This window comes from Artibeus jamaicensis, unplaced genomic scaffold (genome assembly GCF_021234435.1).
Source record: "Artibeus jamaicensis isolate MK-2021 breed Jamaican fruit bat unplaced genomic scaffold, CSHL_Jam_final contig_354, whole genome shotgun sequence".
NCBI lineage: Eukaryota > Metazoa > Chordata > Mammalia > Chiroptera > Phyllostomidae > Artibeus > Artibeus jamaicensis.
In genome coordinates this window covers 33,455,014-33,475,562 of record NW_026521803.1, presented here as the reverse complement: position 1 = coordinate 33,475,562, position 20,549 = coordinate 33,455,014, and the positions used below count along the sequence as shown (strand labels likewise).

Here is a 20,549-nt window from a genome sequence, read left to right as displayed (position 1 = left end):
TGATCAGTAAAAATGCATTTTTATTTGAAAAGTGTGCAGTAACAATCACTGTATACAGTTCTCAACCGTAGTATTCAAACCCAGACACCACAAAATCATTGGATGCTATGATTTCTGAAGTCACCGGAACTTTGGTACAATAGGATGATGACCCAACAGCATCTGTCAGGCACTGCAGTCTATCCAGGGGCATCGTTTAAAGTTTTAACTTACAGCCAGAGCGCTAGACAAAACAGATCTATGTAGCTGACAAAGTCGCATGAGCTTAGCCTAGCAACGACAGTATCACATGAAGACAGACCATTGGGATATGGTGAAGCACATCAGTGTTATGTCAGAACATTGTCTGCTTTTGACACATTAAGCAGGACAACTAACTTTTATTAAATAATTGCAGATACAAGTATCTTTTACAAGGCCATGGACACAAAAGCCCTATCGGTACAAGGAGTATTTTGACCAAGTTGTCATATACAATCTAGAATATAACTGGACTCCTTGAAGGAAATACAAGTTGACATATGAAATGAAATAGAACTCGTATTTTTTTCAGGAACTTCAGATATATTAAACATTTCAATCAAATACAATAACCTCAAGTCGACTACTCATTGACGGTTTCCAAGACACCTACTAAAATGACTTGTTTCCCTGCTATGACACTTCTATGCACAAATGGTTCAGATGACGACTTTGACTCTTGGTTAGTTCTTAGTCTGTGCTAATAGTGTCTGTGTATGAAGTGGAACATAATGTGAAAACTGATTTCTTATATATGTTCACCACTGAGCCTGATTATTGAGTCCCTCACCTTAGGAGGCACGTGGGGTTGGTAAGTCCCACACAAGGAGAAGCCACTATGAGAGTTAATAACAGACACATGGTCCCCAGCTGGTTCTTTCTGGACACTTTCTATTTCTAGGCTCCCTCTCAAGGAGCATTTGAAACAATAACCTGGAGAACAGAAGATTCAGAATAAGTACTGTATGTTACTCCACATTGCTAGGGACCCTATTTTGAGGTGTCAACAGACACATAGACAACTGCCACTGGTTAAATAAGGGCCCACTAGGTTATTAAGGACAGACAAACCAGCTCCTACACACTTTGTTAAAGATCCTTAAAGACTAAGCTGAGAGCTATTAGCCATGACTTCCATGGTCTGTGAGAAAGAGAACCGGAAAACATTTAAATGACTCACTCCCAAGGCGATTCATTTGTGTTTTTTTTTCTTCAAAAAATGGCACCCTTTAAAATAACCCACCCTTTGGGCACAGGTGATCATTCCCTCTGTTTGTGAAGTTGGAGAATCTCCCAACAACCATAGGCAGCTGGAGCAGCTCTGCAGGAAAGCGTCTGTGAAGCTACTCCAATTATCAGAAAGAGAGTTTCAGATAAAAACATTTGTTTCCAAATTTTTGATGCTAATAATGAAATATTTTAGCTTAAATATTTTTATTAGCTTAGTTTGAAGGCTATAATTCTCTACTGGGTAGATAAAAATGAAGAATAAATATTTGCCATGGGTCTAGTTACAAAAACTCTTTCTGGCAATCTTCTTTTTCCTACCTAAAAATCTACCTTTTGGGGATGAATGCCTCCATGTTCTGTGATATTTAAGAACTCTATTTAGAAACTTCGAACTCTTAGCTCTCCTTGTAGCTCTTGCTCACAATGTCATTGTAGTTGATCTCCACCCAAGAATTCTAAGGCAATAAGTTTAAAAAATTCCTGCTGTATCTAGCAATAATTTTTTTATCAGTTCTACTTTATGAGACAAATATTTTCATAGATTTATAAAGCATCGAGACAACACCCATCTCAGATAATATTCTCTATCTACTTTCCATGTTAACAATTCACCACTCTGCCCAGACATAAGTTCAGATCATCTTGGCCAAAAATTAAGAAAAAAATATAATTCTTGATAGATTTTTAGACAACCTTTTCAAATATAGACAGCATCTTGAAAAAATAATAAAGCTTTCCCTAACATACTTAAATATTCTAGACTTCTCTTAATGCTTTAAAGCTAGGTAGTAGAGGGTAAAAGTGAACTTTCAAAAATCACTTTGGTTAACATCAGTTCTCAGAACTTCCTCTTAAAGGGTCATTCTGTGTCTTAGGAATTAGAAACTTCAATATTATTTCTTTAAAGGTTGAGTTTTAAACTCCAAAATTCTTATGGATGAGGGTTTCCCCCAGATTTTTAGTGTGGTACACAATGAGAACTGAATCTGCGCTCCCCATCTTTTTATCCGTGTGAACAGGGATACAGCGCGGTCAGTGATCTGTCCCACAGACACAAGATTCCAGGGTATATACTGTACCTAGTCCTACACTTTCTCTATTGCACCTATTATTTCTCTAACTGCTGTATTCACTCTACAGGTGAAAATGAGCTTCATCAAATTTAGTGATTTCCAGCAGACTCAATTTACAGTTTAAAGGATATTTGACTACTATTATTTTTTAAATGTAGTCATGTCCTTCTCTATGGTCAAGCTTCTCTCCCTCTCACAAAGACTGATTAAAACTCTTGCCCAGTTCATCTGACCTGTACTGATTGGTAGAGAACACCTTACACTAGAAGTCTAAGAAAGACAGCCCCTTTCCCCCATACACAGCATGGCCCATCTGATTAAAAACAAGACAAAATATTTACTTTAGAAAATGCTGGATTTGAATTTTTTGCAGTGTGGTAGCTGGTAATATGGGAATGGTACCAAACTGACTAGAGTGTGACTTGAAAGAATTTTAAAACTCTTATGTAGAGATCCACCAGCTCAACTCCCAGAATTTAATACTTTCTTTCTCTGCTGATTCGTGGCCTGTTGCCCTCATCATACCAAGACAAACACTGCGTTCTCTCAACTATTTTTGATACATTTTTCAAAGAATTTTTTTCTTTACATTTAACAATAACTCTGTACCTAATTAGTTACAAGTCTCAAGTAATGCTCACTCCATGAGACATGAGCTAGGAGACCAGGAGATGGTGGTGATGACCTCCAGATTCTGATGACGTCCTTGAACCCTTTGCTGAAGACATCAAAGACCTTTGGCTGCATTCGTGTCTCTGGGAGGCCTCCCTATAATGGATTACAGGGTGAGCTATGTGGTCACAGAGGCAGATTTGGCCACAGAGGTCCCCGAGGCACTGGGTTAGAGCAATGCAAACATCAAAGCAGAGTGCATGCCCCAGAAACCATTTCTCTATTAGAAAGGAATTTCATGCACCCTTTAAATAGTTTTTCAAAATGCAATTTGGTTTACTAGAGCCTTTGGAAGATAATTAGCAATAAGACTCATCTTGGCTAAAAATACATGTTACTGTGGATTAGAGGGACTATGCAGTTCTCCAAGGCAGTCTGAATACTTTGTGGCCCAAAATTGGTAAAATAAATAATAAAGAATATTAATTATGTGATAATGAGAGGAGGAATTGGTATTAACGTTTACATAGAATTTGGGGTCAGGTGTCAAACTTCACAGAGAGAAATATTTTTTTAGATCAAGTTTTTATAAGTAGAATACAATTATAAATTACTTTTCATGTCTGCTTTAAGTTTTGTTGTTCTTGAGATTATTACCCAATAATTGTTCTTTTCACAGGCGTAGTTCTATAATTATGGACATCATCACCCTCTGCTTCACGCTGCAACTATCAAGTGACAATCTTAAAATAGACCCTGAACAAATGCTTGTTAAATAAACTGACAATGACAGAATCTTGGCATAAGTAAATCAATCATATAACTGGAAAATTAAAAGAAATAGAAAGACATACCCCAAATAGAATACCTTTAGAATTTTATAAAGGCTCAACATTCCATATTGTGGAAATGCAGGGGAAATCACAATTTGGATCCAAATAAGAAAGTGATATAATGACCTCAGAAGTTCACCAGATTTTGCCTACAGCAATAGTTACGCTGTTTCTGTTCGCTTTTCCAAAAGAAACACGTTTCATGTTAGCTAATAGCTTTCCATCTTCATGGCACAGGTACTGAGGTCATGAGAAGCATCCTGGAGAAAAACACCTTTGCAGGCAGCACCTGCCTGTGATCCATCTTAGAAGCTGGCACTGTGTGGCGGAAGTCAGGGGAGGTGGGCAGTAAATGCCAGGAACTTCATGGAGGGTGAACTCATCAGAGCTTCCGGATTGCTTTCATTCAGGTGCATTTCTGAGCCCAGTCCACACTAAGATCATTATGTCCATAGACATTCCCCTGGATCTAAAAATGACTCGATATCAGGTAGAGGCTGGTAGGCAGAGGTGGGGGACGGGGAGCTGAGTTTAGGCTTTGCAGCATCTGTAACTTAACAAAATAGGCACCAAGTTGGAAAAAATGAAGTTTAACCAACAGTAAGAGGAATTATTCCATTGAAAAAATCATATAACTCCTAATAAAAAAAGAAAGCTTAAAGTGTAATGCCTTTGTTATTAGTAAAATTCACTGGAATATTTAAATAATAGTTTAATAGGAGTTGATTGTTAATTTAGACACAATGATAAGAATAGGCCAATGAAAAATACTTTTTGAATCATTTTTAAAAGAAAAGGCAGCTTCTTATGAAAAAAAAGTGAATTACCAATTTTTGGTGAGATAAAATCCCCAAATATAGGTCAACTATGGGCCTTTTGCCTTAGGCAAAATAAAAACAAATGCTTAATATATTATAATATGGCATGAGTTACCGTCAATTTTTATGTGATGAATGACATGAAAATTCGGAGTTACCGTTAAAATTGATCCATCATTATTCTCAAGTTGGTCTACAAAATGACACACCTGTATTTTTACAATTGATTCAAAGCCAGGGGTAGGTGTGGGTTAAAAGGGAGAAATGTTATTTAGCGTTTCCAGTGCTTTTGTAAATTGAAAAGAAATCCACAATTAATAGTCACCTTTTGTTTCACATCCACCAGCATATTCACCTAAAAGAAATTAGGTTGAAATAGGGTTTTTTTTTTACTGTCTTTAAAGAAAGACACTTAATAAGCAGCAATTTTAATTTATCTTTGTGACTATCACCATTTACTTAGGGAAAAAAATGAAATGTGAAGCTGAATCCTGAACCTATTTCTAAAATGTTGTTTCAAATGGAAACTTCTGAATCTTCTCTTAATCCCCACCGACAATGTCCACTTCTACTTGGCCAGAGTGAAAGCTGCCTGATAACTCTTCCAGACACCTATAACAGATACATTTCGTTTCATTTGTCCAAATGCTGTGTTCCCCCACTTTCATTTTCTTCCCGGGGCATTTCCCTTGTGTTTTGTAACTCACCATCTTGTTCTTGTCTTTCTGACATTTATTTAGAATATAAAAATGGCATTATTATACAATTGCCCACATTTTAGCAGAAGTCTGACATTCATTCCCCTGCAGCCTCATCACTAAATTAGTCTTTCTGGTACTAGTTTATTGGGGAATATCATTCTTAACGATCCATTTAAAATTCTTTATTGTGTATCTATTTTAACTAATATGTTTTCCCAATGCAAACCTAAAAGTAATAATCATATTCTACATAAGAAGTAAACTCAGTCTTTAAAAAAATAATCTTTCTATGTTCTCCCTTTGGTAGCCTGTCCCTCTCTCCAGTGCAACAGGGTAGGTAAGTCTGGCTCTGATTTAAAACTCACTCTGATTTCAGCTTGTGTACTCTCCTGTACCCTTGTCTTCTTTTTAAGAAAAATGAACCGGGCACCCACGTTGGTGAGGGCACACTGCAAAATCTTTGATTTTGTTTGAAGGGGCCTCAGAAACTACTGGTCGATTCTTTTGAATGCAGTTGACTATTTGGGTTTCTTGAAATAGATTTTCTTGCAGGAAAAGACAGACATGCCACTATGCATGGCAACAATGTCCTGGTTTGTCGCTGACCGGGCGGTGATGTCAGGTTGGGGCTCTTGGCGATGAGGTCCTGTGCAAAGTCTAGCAGGCACATCTCTTCTCGGCTGCCTTCTCCCCATCCAGCTTCCCAGAATTCCCACCATTGACAGCGTCGGGGACTTGTGCCTTCTCCACACACTGTTCCATCCGCTTCATGATTAGGTCCAGAAGCATTTCCACGGCTTTCTCAACGTTCTGGCCAGTCGCTGCGCTGGTTTCAAAATAGGGGATGCTAGCATGGAAGAGAAGACAAGTATTTTTGAGAGGAAGAAACTGGAAAAGATACAAGATGTACAAAGGAGTCGCACATACAGGGATGTGGCCAGCAGAGACTGCGCCTGCGCAGTAACCATGGCTTTGCGAGACGCATTGGAAGGCATCCTTGTTCCTCGGAGTAAAAACTGGTGGCCACTCGCCAGCGTGACTATAAGCAACACTGCGGGCAATGCAGGAGGCACTCGTAAACTCGAAGTCAAAGCACTATAACCATTTTTTTCAATTTTAAGTGGGTAAAAATGCCTAAATGGGTGATCAATATGATTTCCCTCCCAATCAAGTATCTGGAAATCTGATTTAGAAATTAGGTAGGTGCTGAAGATGCCATTCCTGTGAATAGTCTACACCCATTTGGAATCAAACATTTCAAGAATACATGTATATTTTTAATGCTCTCAAGGAGAGTCCAAAAAATTGGCAATGTGGTGCTTTGGAAATCAACTTGTCATTGTACAAAGCGTTTTTAAATTTGTAACCGGCCATTTAAACTCCCCTAGGCTAAAGACTGCAACACTGTGTCCAAATCAGGGGTCACCTTTAGAGCAGGGGTGTCGAACTCATTTTCACCAGGGTCCACATCAGCCTCGCCGTTGCCTTCAAAGGGCCGCATGTGATTTCAACTCCTTAACAGTGAAGGGGTCGTTACATGCATACAGTCCTGAAATTATTTCAGCCCTTTGAAGGCAGCCACGAAGCTGATGTGGCCCCTGGTGACAATGAGTCTGACGCCCCTGCAGAGGCTTGTGGCTCATCACTGAGAGGCAGCAGAGTGTGTGGGGGGAGAACACGGGTCCTGAGCTCAGACTGCCGGGGTTGAATTCAAGCTCTGCCACTTACCAGCTATGGGGCGTCCCATCACCTTTCAGTCTCTCTGTGTCTCCGTTCTTCACACATGAAAAGGACGACTCTAGACTCCTACACACGGTTATGAGGGATTCAATGAGCTAAAGTCTAGGGACAGTTGCTAGCACATGATAAGTACTCTGTAAATGTCAGATGCTTTCACCACTGACTGAGTATATCGCCCTTGTGCCTCTGGAAGATCTCTTAGTTCTGTGCCATTCTTCATTCAGGGAGACTCCTCCCAGCATCAGCCCCGAGCCCCTGACCCTTCACTAAGCAGCCGTGTAAAAGGTCAGAGGACATCACCACGTCACCGGCTTACCCGTATTTGTCAGCCATTTCCCGGGCTTGCCGTTCGCTGACTTCCCTTTGGTCTGGCAGGTCTGCCTTGTTGCCAATTAACACTATATCCGGGTTTTCACAATAGGCGTTCGCTTGCAGTTGACCTTAGAGAGAAAGCAGGTGGAACCAGCAAGCTAGTTACAAACAAGTGATGTCGAATGACTGCTCCTAACAGATTCCTAATCTAGTTGTCCATCTCCAGCTTTTTACATGTATTAGCCAGGTTATTGAACTCTTCTCAGCTGTGGGTTCCTCATCTGTAAAGTGGAGATAATGCCTCCCAAATTGCATGTTCTCAGGATTAATGGCAGTTTACATGCAGCGCCTGTATGAAAACTAGTGCTCGTCTCCATCTGGGGAAGTGCCCTCCAGACGGACACACTGCTCATACCACTGGTTTCTCAGACCTACTTGGGGGTCAGAGAAGTGACCGTGAAGCAAAAAAGTCTGCTGCTTCCTTTATGAGACCGCTACAGTTCCATCCCCTGGGAGTCCAAGGTGATGATGTATAAGAGCAGAGCACTTTTCAACCACAAATTCATGCATAAACAATTTTAGGGCAGGAAACTCGGTTTTCTCTTTTCTGCAGGAAATATTGAGAGGGAGGGAGATGGAGGGAGAGGGGAGAGAGAGAGGAGGAGGAGGAGGAAGAAGAAGAGGGAGGAGGAGGAGGAGAAGGGGGAGGAGGAAGGAAGGAAGGGAGGGAGGGAGGAAATGATAAGAAATCTGTCAACCTGAGTTTTCGAGGTCACAGGGATTATACTAATGTTATCTCAAGGCATGCTGCATGCAGTTTTGCCAAGGAAGAGGATAAGGCTTACCCTATAACATGAATTATTCAGGAGTGAGAAATCAAAGTATTATTAGATATAAAAATTAATTATCTTAAATCCCAATAGTATCCTTCTGAAATTTTTTTTTAAAAGAACAAGGGAGAGTCTCATCTGCCTTCATAAAGGATGAAGAAATAATTCTCTGAAAGTATCTAATAATCTTATCTCTTTATCTCCTCAGAATTTAATAATAACACCGAAATTTAAAATATGAAAATATCATAATAAAATAAAATTGAGATAGTTCCTAAGATAAACACTCATTTGGAGAAGCAATATTTTTCCCTGTGGTAGCAACTATATCACTGAACTCACATTTAAAGCAGTTGTATAAGTAGCTATGAATAATACATAATAGTAACTGTATAGAGAATAACGGGAATATATAAGAACACAGAGAGAACATCTTTTCTGTGCCACACACTCGCCCAGGCTTTGGGCTGTTACAATGGAACGCAACAGGCAGAGTCTGAACGTTTCCAGAGCTCACTGTTAGTGGTAGAGCATCAACGTGACAGGAAACAAAGAAATACATAATATAACATAATATCATGTCAGGTGGAGGCAGTGAGGGAGGGCAACAGGAAGCAGACCTAGGCGATATAAAAAGTAACACGGAGTAGTATTTTAGGTGAGGTGGTCAGGAAAGGCTTCTCCCAGAAGATAAACAGGGTTCAAACAGAACCTTGAAGAAGACAAAAGAACTTGCACACTCTGGCAAGAAAGAACAGAAGTCCAGGCCCAGGGATCCGGAAGTGCAAAGGCTCCCAGGCAGGACAAGGCCTTCTGTCCCCTCCTCCAAAGAGCAGCGGAGTCATTGGGCTGGAGGCCTGTGAACTGGGGAGACAGAGCAAGAGAGAATTCGAGAAGAATTTAAGGTCTGGTCACCAGGGCCTTGTGGGTGGATGAAGAATTCTGGGGTTTATTCCAAGTGAAATGGGAAGTCTCAGAAAGAAGGACTTTGAGCAGGGGAATAACGTGACCCAATTTTCAACAAAAATATCACTCCGGCTACAGACAGCCTGACAAATCTAGAAATGATGAGACTGTCACCAGTGCCATAGGATTCCATGTATATCCCATAAGAATCAAAGTTTATATTTGTAATAAGATGCAAATAAAATATTCTCTTTGCTGCTGTATAAATTAAAAAATTTAAAAATCAGATACTACTCTTCTGTGCTGACATATATTATTCAGGCTTTAATGACTGAATAGGTGACTTTTAACTTCATGCTATATTTAAATTGTATAGATTTTTCTATACAAGGCTTCCTCACATTTGAGTATTTTTTGTAAAAAAAAAAAGTAAAATTTCACTGTGAGCGGACTGACTCACACACTGCACCTGACCTTCACGTGGTGGTCGGTCTACTTTGGAGCCGTTTCTTGCCTAATTCACCAGTTAGTTAATTAACCCATTAGTTAACCCAAGTTCACAGAAACACATTTTAGGAGCCAGTGTACCCTCTCAGAAAATGCAGCCCTTTTTCTCTGGGCCCCTCTGTGTTTTTTTAGGAGGTGTAGAAGCTCACACTATTCTAAGTCCTTCAAAGTGAACTGGACAAGTGGAATCAATGACCTTATGATTGCAAAAATAAAGACCTTAAATACAGATGGATAAGAAGCCACATAGGCTTCTCCTAAGAGTGTCAAAGGCAAATACAGTTCCCAGCCACCTTGCGTGATCCACAGAATGGCCATCACTTTGAAGGCGACACAGGAAACACTGAACTCATGACTTCCCAGGGTTCATCTGTGGTACCCAGTCTGGTTCCCTCTTGTGTGGCAAACAGAGCTGTTGGGCCCCAAAGTGGTCAACACAGATTACTCGGTCCTACTTACTCATCCAGTTTCTGACATTTAAGAAGCTCTGCTGACTGGTGAGGTCAAACATTAATAAGAAACCCATGGCATCTCTGAAAAATGCGGTCGTGAGGCTCCGGAACCTGCCAAGTAAGCACAGTGGACAGATGGGAAAGTTAGTCCACAGACACATTACGGTGGCAATACGAACAACAGCGTAGTATTTCCCTCTCAGGTATGAAACCCCCACGGCATTCCTCAGGGTTTACCCCACAGAACGGGAGACTACTCAGCATGACGGCTGCAGGGCCTGGGGAGACAGCTGGTGGTAGATCCACCTTAAGACCATGGCCTGGATTTTTGCTCCGTAGCCCTTACACACATCTAGTCACACACTTGCTCACAACACCCCTTGGCACGTTGGCTCATGGGCCTCCTGTGGTCCGTAATTAAAATGTGAGCCACTGTAGAATACTGGAACTTTAGCTTATACTTTTCAGACATTCTCGTCTGTGCCCAGAAGAAAGTTTGGCACATGGTAGCTGGAAAAATGAGTACTCAGGATCACATGCCAAAAACCGCAACTTTGTCAGCAGCTGGAACGAGACTTCTTTGGTTGGGAAAAAGAAAGTTGGTGAGAATGCTCTTTGATAGGCACTCTTTGCAGTGGAAGAGTAGCATCCATGTGTCCTGAGCAAGAGGGAAGACAGCGAAGAAGGGAGGAAGAGGAAAATGACTACAGGAACCGGGAGAAGGCGAGAGAGACTCAGCCATTGGAGAGAGAAAGCAAGACCCCTCGTCTATTGGGGGGTTTCGAAGAATATGCTCTGTCACGGGCAGTATGTCCTCCCCCTGCTCCTTCCCCCTCCACCTCAACATCCTCAGTGACTTGGAAGATGTGGCCAGACCCACTTCAATGTCAGGAATGGGCAAAGCCAGAGACCACATTTACGGACCACAGAAGGTTGGGTTGTACCAATACAGAAGGGCAACTGGCAATGGATTTGGAGAAAAGCACATAACTTTGAAATTAAGAAGAATATCCCTTCCTTTCCTAAAGGCCCTAATTTCTGGTCCCCTGTTTTAGCCTATTTGTAGATTCTTTGGTTTCCAGGGGGCTCTATTCTCAACCCCATCTTCCTCTATGTGTGTCCACTGGGTAATCCTGTCTACTTCTTCGCTCCATGATCACCGGCGTGTGGAACCTCAAATTTATGAACACAGATTGCTCCTGCCTCACATGTGCACCCAATCACTTGCTGGATATTTCCACTCGGAGGAAACTAATCTACCTGACATCCCACTTGTCTAAAACCAGACTGGCCTCTCTCTCCCCTTGACTGCTTTTCCTGACAGTGGTTTCGCCACCTCCCGGTGGTTGCCATCCTTCTTTCTTCTTCACCAGTTGTACACAGTCAACAACCACCTCCTGACCTTGGCATTTGTGTCCCTCTACCTTGCCACTACTCCAGTGTTGGGTCCAGTACCTTTCACCTGGATAACTGCAACCGTCTTCTCAATCGGCTTCCTGCCTCTAGTTTTGTTTGGGGCCCTCCCCTTCCCTGGTTTCTTCCCACTGATTATAAAAACCCTCCACTAAAAACACATTGGTGATGATGCGTTGCTCTTAAGATAATGACTGATCTCTTTAATAAGCTGTCAGGACGCTGCGTGAACCGACTCTTGCTCATCTAGCCCGATTCACCTCTGGAAGACCCACAGGCGTGCTGATCTCCTAGTTCTTACAAAGTTCACTCTCTCCTCTGGGCTTTCGCACATGCTGTTCCTTCTGTGGGTAACCTCACCTTACTGCTTCCTTCCCCTCCAACCCTCTAGCCGGAAGAAGACTCACTCATACGTTGTGCATGAGTGTGTGTTTACATATATAAAATGACATCAAAGGAAATATCGCCTCCCTTGGCAGTCTTGCCAACAGCCACACCTGGATGATGGGCTCCTTGTGGTGCACCTGCCTATCACCCTTTGGTTTCCTGTTACTGTCCTAAGTCTCCAAGAGCAAAGGAGCTGCGTTTCTAACTGGGTGTGCATTAGGTTTTCATGGCCCTGAACACAGTGATTCCTTACTAAATGTATGTCAAATTCAGGGAAAGAAATAAAGAGCATAGCCAGGAATATAAAACTAGCAAAGACTTGAATGACTTCAATAAAGAATAAAACTTTTAATACTAAAGCAAGGGGAAGAGATAGTTAAATGACTATGTATTTCCAAATGAGTATACTTTTGATGGTTATAATCAACATAATCATGATAATTATGAAATAACAAAAATTGTCCTTTTTTTTTCTTGTGGGTTTATTCCTCCCAGTCACTGGAAGAAAGCTCACGGAGATTATAGTGCTTTCATTGAATGAATCCCTCTCTTTAGGGACAAGTTGTCCTCACAAGATTGTCTCCTACTCAACCACAATAGTATGGCTAACTCAACCACAACAGCCTGCTCTCTTTCTGTGTGTGTGTGTGTGTGTGTGTGTGTGTGTGTGTGTTTTATTTGAAAATAAGAGTGTGCTGCATTCCCCTCTCATTACCCACAGCACATGACAAAGTCACTTAAAAACATGCTTGTTGTGTGGAGCTGATTGGGGCAAGTCCTTCTGCGTCCACACCATTGGGGACAGGACACTCTAAGTCTGCAGCTGGCTCTTCCCCTCAACCATTCTTCCCCAGGACCCTCGCTGTCCTCCATTCTTCCCAGGACTTATTCCAGGGGGAAGGCAACTGATTTCCAGCTTCGTCCATCAGTCTCATTCTGTCCACAGGACAGAGAGAGCGGAGACCCCATACACACCAACAGATCCCAGGAGCACGTTATGCCTCGTTCTCCCTCACTGGGAACTAAGGCTGTGTCCTGTACCTCTTATGCACACATAAGGGGTGTTACTTTCACCTCTTTTCCATCACATCATTAGCAACCATTGTCTTGTACGAGTTATGCCGCCAGGAGTCCTCACACAGGGTGGAGGTGTGAGGGATTGTTTATCGTGTGGCTTAGTGACACCTTACCTTTGCAGAAGGCAAAATTCTCCAGGGATGAACAACCCCATTGTCACCAAGACTGTCCCTAGTCTTCCCCATTTCCCTCAGAGAGCAGCTGTCGGGAGGGGACAGACGAGAGAAGCCTGCCATCACGCGAGGCTGACATATCATGTGCGAAGACATATGGGAACCACATTTTCTCATAATACTTCTTCAAATATGAATCAAACTGGTCTATAAAACACACATCTTTGTGACAACCAAACTGACATATGAGCAGAGATTCTTGTGAGGAACGACTGTGGCAGCGCGAGCAAGCAGTGTTGAAGGATGTGTGCAAATGGGATTCACAGTCAAAAAGCTAACGGAGACGGCGGCCCGGCACCTCTCCCGGCGCTCCCACTCACTGAAAGCGAGAACACTTTGGACGCATTTCAAAACCCACAGTGTTTACAAGCATAAACAGTCAAAGACATGCAATGTAGGATTTGGAGGTATGTGCCTTCTAAATATCTCATCTTGTCAATCTATTGCCAATTTTCATTTAATCTAATATTGAAGAGCTTCATTAGCTTGGGGTCTTGAGCACTTTGAAATCTTGCATCTCAAAGAAATACATTTTCATCAGATAAAATAGCACCTCCATCTCTCAGCAAGCAGCACTGTCGTCCACTGAGCTTCTCTTACCTGTGCTCTCTACCAGATACGACGCGAAACCAACCACAGCCTCGGCTCGTATAAATCTGACAGTTTTGCTGTGGTGACAGGGCCACAAGTGAATCAAAGAGCAGCAGATAGAGACAAAAATAAAAGATCTCCTTTATTACAGGTGGTAAAAATTAATTAACTTAAGGGATGGTAGACGAGGGTTCGTAGGATGCCAGAAGGAAGAGGCGGCTTGTTGATGTCGGGGTGTCCAGAAAGCCCCAGGGAGGTGGAGTACAAGCCAGGCCTGGTAAAGGAGAGGGGCAGGGAGGCGGGGCAGGGGTGGGGCATCCCCGCTGGAGGGCAATGCTGTGTGCAAGGTCTGAGGGAACAAAGTCGGTCAAGTGGCACAGGACAGAGAGGCTGTGAGGAAGAATGGAATCTACACACCGCTTCCTTCAACTCTTTCTTTGGGGAACACTTGCAGCTGTATTGATTTCTCACCTTAATTCAATTCAATTCAGTTCTGGGGAAGTTTTTATTTTTCTCCCTCTCATGAAGTACAATGACGATGTAAAATAAGAATCTTTATAGAGATTTTTGAAAATCTGATTTTTGAAATCTGATTTTTGAAAACCCAACACGCTAGTCATGGTTAATTAACTACAAACAATTTATTTTTGCTTCAAGGTACGAATGTCTATTTTGAATCCAGAGGAAGAGTTGCAAATAGTGTGGTTCAGTTCTTCCCCATATACCGGAAACCAATATGAAATACTGAAAGCAAACTACAATGAAATACGAAGAACTATACAACAACGCCAGTTTTTCTGAGCTACTTGTAACTGGAAACAAAGAAATGCACGTTACCGCTCTTGTCCTGCGGTGTCCCAGAGTTGCAGGTGCACCTTGAACGTTTTCCCTGATGATTCACTGGGCCCCTGCGTGTTGTAAACCTGAAAGAGATGGTTTTCATCCGTTGACAGTGCCTTGGGTTTTGTCAACATTCAGATTCTCTGGGTTCGCTCAACATGTTTTTTTCTCAATTACTATAATCAAAGTTCATAGTGCAGGATAAATATTTGCTCTGGTTTTTTTCCCAGCAGTATCACATATACTCTCACTTTTAAATGTCAAGTACAAGTATGATTTTCAACACAATTTAGGCATACTGCAAACTTAAATTAGACACCTTCTGTCACTTCCTCGGAGAAGCAGCAAACACTAGATTTAGGACCCCAGTTCTGGGTTCAAACATCAACTCTTCATTTAACCTCTCTGAACCCTGTTTTCCTACCTGAAAACTGAGACCCATTCTTTCTCCCTGCTTTACAGAGTCATTATCAACTTAAATGAAATAGCAAGTGTGAAGGAATTTTTACAACAGTACAGTGATTTACAAATACCTGCACATATTTTACTGGGCTCTGGACTTTCAACATGACTTAGCCATGAAATATGCGCAAAAAATTTTAGTAAGTTTACACAGGACATTTTAAGTCTTTCTTTATTAGTCATTCCTTCCAAGGGATTTTAAGAAAAGCTTAATTTTTTAAAATTGTAGTCTTTGGACTGCTGATTAGGCAAAGCATAAGAATTTTCATATTTCCTCAGCTCCCTTGAGCACAGCTCAGTGAAAATGTTTTAAAAGGAACATGGCAAGGACTTATACATAGATCAGTAGAGGGTCTAGGGAGGGAAGACTGCAAGAAAATCCGGTAGGGGCTAGAAGCGAGTCTGCTAAGACTGAATTGCAGTTTATCAACTTCCAGGTAATGGACAGGATAGAATGATAAACCATGGTTTAATTTCTCAACCCGTATTTTCTTTGTTGTTTTTTCCTCCATTCTCAAGGAGTGAATAGATCTGTGACATCAGTTGGGAGCCACAGCCATGTTAACAACCAAGAACACCTGGGTGTGTGGCAGTAAATCTGGTGAAGCTTCTGTGCCTATGTTCCCCGTCTCACATGTCACAATATCTCCATCCCTGTCATTAGCGTCTAGCATAGGAGAAGGAAGTGGTTGCGATTCTCACTTAAACTCCCTTATCTTGGAAAATAGCACGGATCGGTCTCACATTCTGCTCATAATCAGCCTGTGATTGATGGCTGAGTCTACACATAAATAAAAATGCAGCAAGAACTTACAGAGCTCATGTTCCAGTTATTTGCCAATCACTCTTCCAGCATCTTTCCGAGGAGCAGGAAATGTACACTGTTCTTACTGAGAAACTCGACTCTGATTAAGAGTTAATGTTTTTAGAGCCTGAATAATTCAAGTTTTCAAAGATTCCTTAAGAATTCATAGAAAACACACTGTATAAACCCATAAATTATTTATTTTAGTGGCCCTGTATGCTTTTGGAGACAAGCAATCATGTCACTCAACATTTTCCTATGCAAAATGTTATTTACAGTTGAGCAAGTAAAAAGTAATATGACAGGTTATGAATTTTACGTGATAAAAGACAGATGACTTGAATGCAATAAACATAGCTTCTTAATTCTTATTTTATCTGGGGGTGGGGGTGGGGGGTGGGGGCTGGGATCAGCTATAAATTAAACAGTATGGGTAAGAACTCACCACACGTTTTTCCCGAAAGTCTATTCCTACTGTCGTGATGAACTTGGGATTGAATTTATTGTCTGTGTATCGATAAAGAAACGTCGTCTTCCCCACCCCTGAGTCTCCAAGGGCCAGGAGTTTGATCAGATAATCGTAGTCCCCATCGGTCATAGTGATGGTCTTGTGGGGCCTGTGGAGAAGAGGAAGAAGAGTTGTCATGATGAAAGCTGGGTTTCCTTCGTATTCCTTCACAACACAACATAAATGTAGGTGTCGAGGTTAAAAAAAATTGAATGGGCTCATTCTGCCAAATTCTCAATTAACTTATTCAAGCAGCTTCAGGGGTAAGGGCACCTCTATCCTTTCACTCAGTACAAATCTTTTTACAGCAGGCCCATCAATATAGAGCAAAACCTATACAACAGTCACACTAGCCACGGCCCCAGCAACAGGAGAACTTACGAAAGTCATCACTTTTTGTTTAAAGCCAGTGCCCTTTGCAGTCAGGAGGATGGTGCTGGGAAGAGGAAAGAGTCATGGAGGGAACAGAGAAACCCAACCAAGGTGGTGCAGCTGCGCCAGAGAGACACCGGGTGCGTGCCTGCGCGGTGGCAGGGAAAAGCTGAGAGGGCTGCCCTGCATCTAATCATACAAAATGAGTTTTCTATTATGTGTGGACAAAATATCCCTTTCTAATCTTAAAAAATTAACAACTGGTGTGACAACCTTTAAAAACACTGATTGGAAGTCCTTTCAAAAGCTATGGTTAAAAATCTCCTGTTTTGGAATACCAAAGCCTCTCTGTTCTCTAACAGAAAAATTGCAATATTGGGCAAATCGACTAAATATTTTCCGGGTCTTAAAAAGGAGGAGGAGGCCCTGGCTGGTGTAGCTCAGTGGATTGAGTGCAGGCCTGGGAACCACACGATCACGGTTTGATTCCCAGTCAGGGCACATGCCTGGGTTGCAGGCCAGTTCCCAGCAGGACACTCATGAGAGGCAACCATACATTGATATTTCTCTCTCTCTCTCCTTCCCTTCCCCTCTAAAGATAAATAAATAAAACCTTTAAAAAATAAAAATAAAAAGAAGGAGAAGGTATTAAGAGGCATAATTATGGTAATTCTGCTAATGCTTTTCCTGAAGGAAAGAACAATGTCACTTACCATTTCTTTCAGAGCTCTAGCCTCTCCTGCCTCAATCTTATATATATTTTTGTTGTTACAGCAACTAAGAGCCAAGGGCCAAAGCCAAGTGCAGCTACTCTGGTAACACTGAGAACACTGCTGCATGCATCTGAATGTTGCCATCATTACTGAACTCCTGGCGAAGCTTCCAATCCTGAGTTTGGGACAGTGCTTTGCTATTCTGTATAACTTTCTGACTGATGGTTATAGACATGGTTTTGCCATGAGCTTGTATAGAGGGAGGCCTATAAAGGCTTTGCTGGCATGGGAGTGTCTCTTCCTTCACTACGTGAGAAGGAGGAATATTTTCCCACCTCTGCAATCCCAGAGTCATTGCGCTCTTCAGGGGTTCTGAAGTGGTTAAAATAGAATTCATTAAATTTCAACTACAAGCTATTCTATGGCCAATCTAAAAATAGTTAGATAATCCTAAAAATGTTCTACATGTAAGAGAATGATACACATGTTCATCAATGCAAACACATTTTTTTACATTGTCATTTTGGTTAGTAGTCAAAACTGAAAGATTTTTTGTCTTTGGATAAATAATAGTAAAGACGATAATCAGGTACTTAGCAAATCAGTATCATTACATCATTTGAAAGGTTTGCAATTTTTTACATTAGAGTTTTCTAAAATTTGAACTGTAATGCTGCTAAATACTACTACATTCAATATGGATTTATGTTTTTATCCATAAGGGTATGGATTTAATCCCTATGGGTTTACGTAATCAATGCACGTTTTTTGAGCAATGGTGTTTTATGAGTTGCCAATACACAAAGTTTGGCAACTTTGTGTAAAGTTTTCTTTCCCTATGTTGCGCCTTCTTCACTAAGTTAGGACTCTCAGGGTGGCTGTTTACTGACCATGAATGCTTACTTTTTCTTTTCTACTATCTATACAAAACATAATCATTGCTCATGAGGAGAGGCCATGAACAACCAGCCTTCCTTAATAAGAGAAAACAGGTGTCTCAACGACCGAGATAAAATTCTTCTTTGAAAACATCTGCACTGGCTGACCGCCTGGCAGCAGGTAGTTCTGAGCATGGGTGGTTCCAAACATCTCACCGGGGCTTTAGCTGAAGATGCTGCGGCTTCCAGTCTTTGTGTCCAATGGGCAGTAGAGGATGTTGCTGCTAGAGTCGTGATTCCCCCATTTAAGGTCTATCACCTGACCCACCTCGCTATGGTTGGCCCCATCCCCCAGACTTGCTCATGGAAAGCTCCTTCAGGGAGTGAGAGTTTGTCATTGCACTGGTGGAACTCGACGAAACTGCTAATTCTCGTGGGAAGAGAGAGATTAATGTTTACTCTAAGACATAAATGACCACAGCCAATTTTTCCCTGGACACAAACATTAATAATCCGAGGAAGAAATGAAAGCCTCTGGCTGCCTAAATACAAGCTTCAGTTGGACAATACTGTGGCCTGCTGGAAAGGTGAAAATAATGTCATCAAGAAGGTGTGTGAGCATACTTTAAAATTGGGCTGCAAGTTAACTATGTATTTTTGCATTATTTTTGTGACTGTATCAGGGAAGGCTGAATCTTGAGCAAATCTGATTAAATATCTTCAATATATAGTATCAGGTTCAAAGAGAAAAATTCAAAAAGTATAGTTCATAATCAAGTTCCAGACAAGGCATGCATATAATTAAAACTTAAATAAGGATGCAAGACAAAGCAACATACCTTTATAAGATGGAACATGATTAATTGATAAATGTGTTTTTACTTTAAACAGAAAGGTGGACTTCGGTGGTTGGAGCAGATTTTGTAGAGGACTCCAGAGCATCACAGCATGAGGAGAGATTACACAAACAAGGGGTGGAGACACAGGACCATGGAGGAGACATTAGCTCCCACGTGTAGAATGAAACTGTCATTAGTTGCCAACTGCAAGACCACCAACCACATGTATTCCTGATCTGAGTCCATTTGTTCTCTGTGGTTTGTACATAAACCTGCCTGGGCAATACAAGGGTTGCCTCCCAGTCAGGCTTCAGTGCAGAGGAACTAATCTTGGCCCACGGGCATCAGTTCCACCGTGGCCCACACCAGCTCTTGCCTGCAGGTAAAGGGGTGTGGACACAACCCTTCACACAAAGTCCACCTGAAATGAATGCAATGCGTGGCACTCTGGAAAACCTTTATGTAGTGTCTCCAAATGACTAAAGAAATTGGCCTATTGGATTATCCGTCTCCAAGTTTCTTTCTAAACAAATTTTAGTTTTCATTTTCTATGACGACTCGTATCTATATCTATCTATATATAATTCTTTTGAATTCAGTTTGGTTCCTATTTTATTACCCTGTGGTTCTCTGAGTCCTAAAATCATATGATCACAATATTCTATTCCTAGCACAGCAAATACAACACCGCAAAGGAAAATAAAAGTCTTGGCAAGACTCCCTCTCCCAAGAACTGAGCTTAAAAAAAAAACGATCTGGGAAGGATCAGAAAGCCGACAAGTTCAGCAGCATTGCTTATTCCTGCTCTTGACAGCTCTTGGTTCTATGATCTAAAAGGGAGGAAGGGGCCCGGAGACCACTGTGTTTCAGGAAGTGTGTCGGACTCTCCCTCACTATCACTGTGTCACAGGCTGTACCACACAAGCCAGGAGGTCTTTTAGATACAGAAACTGAAGCATCATCCCGAGAGGCCTTCTTGGGATGGTATGGGTTGGTTATGGGGCTGGGAAGAGTAGGGAAAATATGCAAACACCCATAAGGCTCTGTTTAATGAAGAGTCTTAAATGTACAGGGAAATCTGAGTAAATCATGTGGGCTAAGCTTCAGTTTGCAGATAAGGCATGTGATCTGTGGCATGACAGTTTCTAACGAAGGGAAACCCAAGACTATTGGTCATTACAATTTGAAATGAAAAGTGGATTAGATAGGTAGGAACTAGAAATATTTTATTCTATGGAAGAAAGGAACTCCCCCCTGGGTATTAACAGGAACATGATTCTCATTGTTAGAATGTCTCAGGGTTGTTAATAGTTTTTTTCCATCCCCCCCCCCCAGCGATGCTCCATTCTTGTTCAATGTAAATTCCATTAGCTCAGGAACTTAATAGCCTCTGTCCACTGCTGAATCTACAGAGCCCAGGACAGCGACTGGTGTATAGTCAGAACTTAATATGTGT

The 20,549-nt window shown here is 41.6% G+C and overlaps 1 protein-coding gene across 2 annotated transcripts in view; it reads right to left on the bottom strand.

Moving 5' to 3' along the window:
* The window catches only part of RAB27B (RAB27B, member RAS oncogene family), a 125,678-nt gene continuing 105,129 nt past the window's right edge, over positions 1 to 20,549 (bottom strand). For both annotated transcript variants that reach the window (XM_037151980.2, XM_037151979.2), the window contains 5 exons: positions 16,229 to 16,400; positions 14,514 to 14,599; positions 10,043 to 10,146; positions 7,345 to 7,468; positions 1 to 6,135 (listed from right to left, as the gene is read on the bottom strand). In XM_037151980.2, the coding sequence (XP_037007875.2) occupies positions 5,946 to 6,135; positions 7,345 to 7,468; positions 10,043 to 10,146; positions 14,514 to 14,599; positions 16,229 to 16,381 (657 nt within the window). In that variant the 5' untranslated portion in view covers positions 16,382 to 16,400 and the 3' untranslated portion in view covers positions 1 to 5,945. The remainder of the gene's footprint in view (positions 6,136 to 7,344; positions 7,469 to 10,042; positions 10,147 to 14,513; positions 14,600 to 16,228; positions 16,401 to 20,549) is intronic.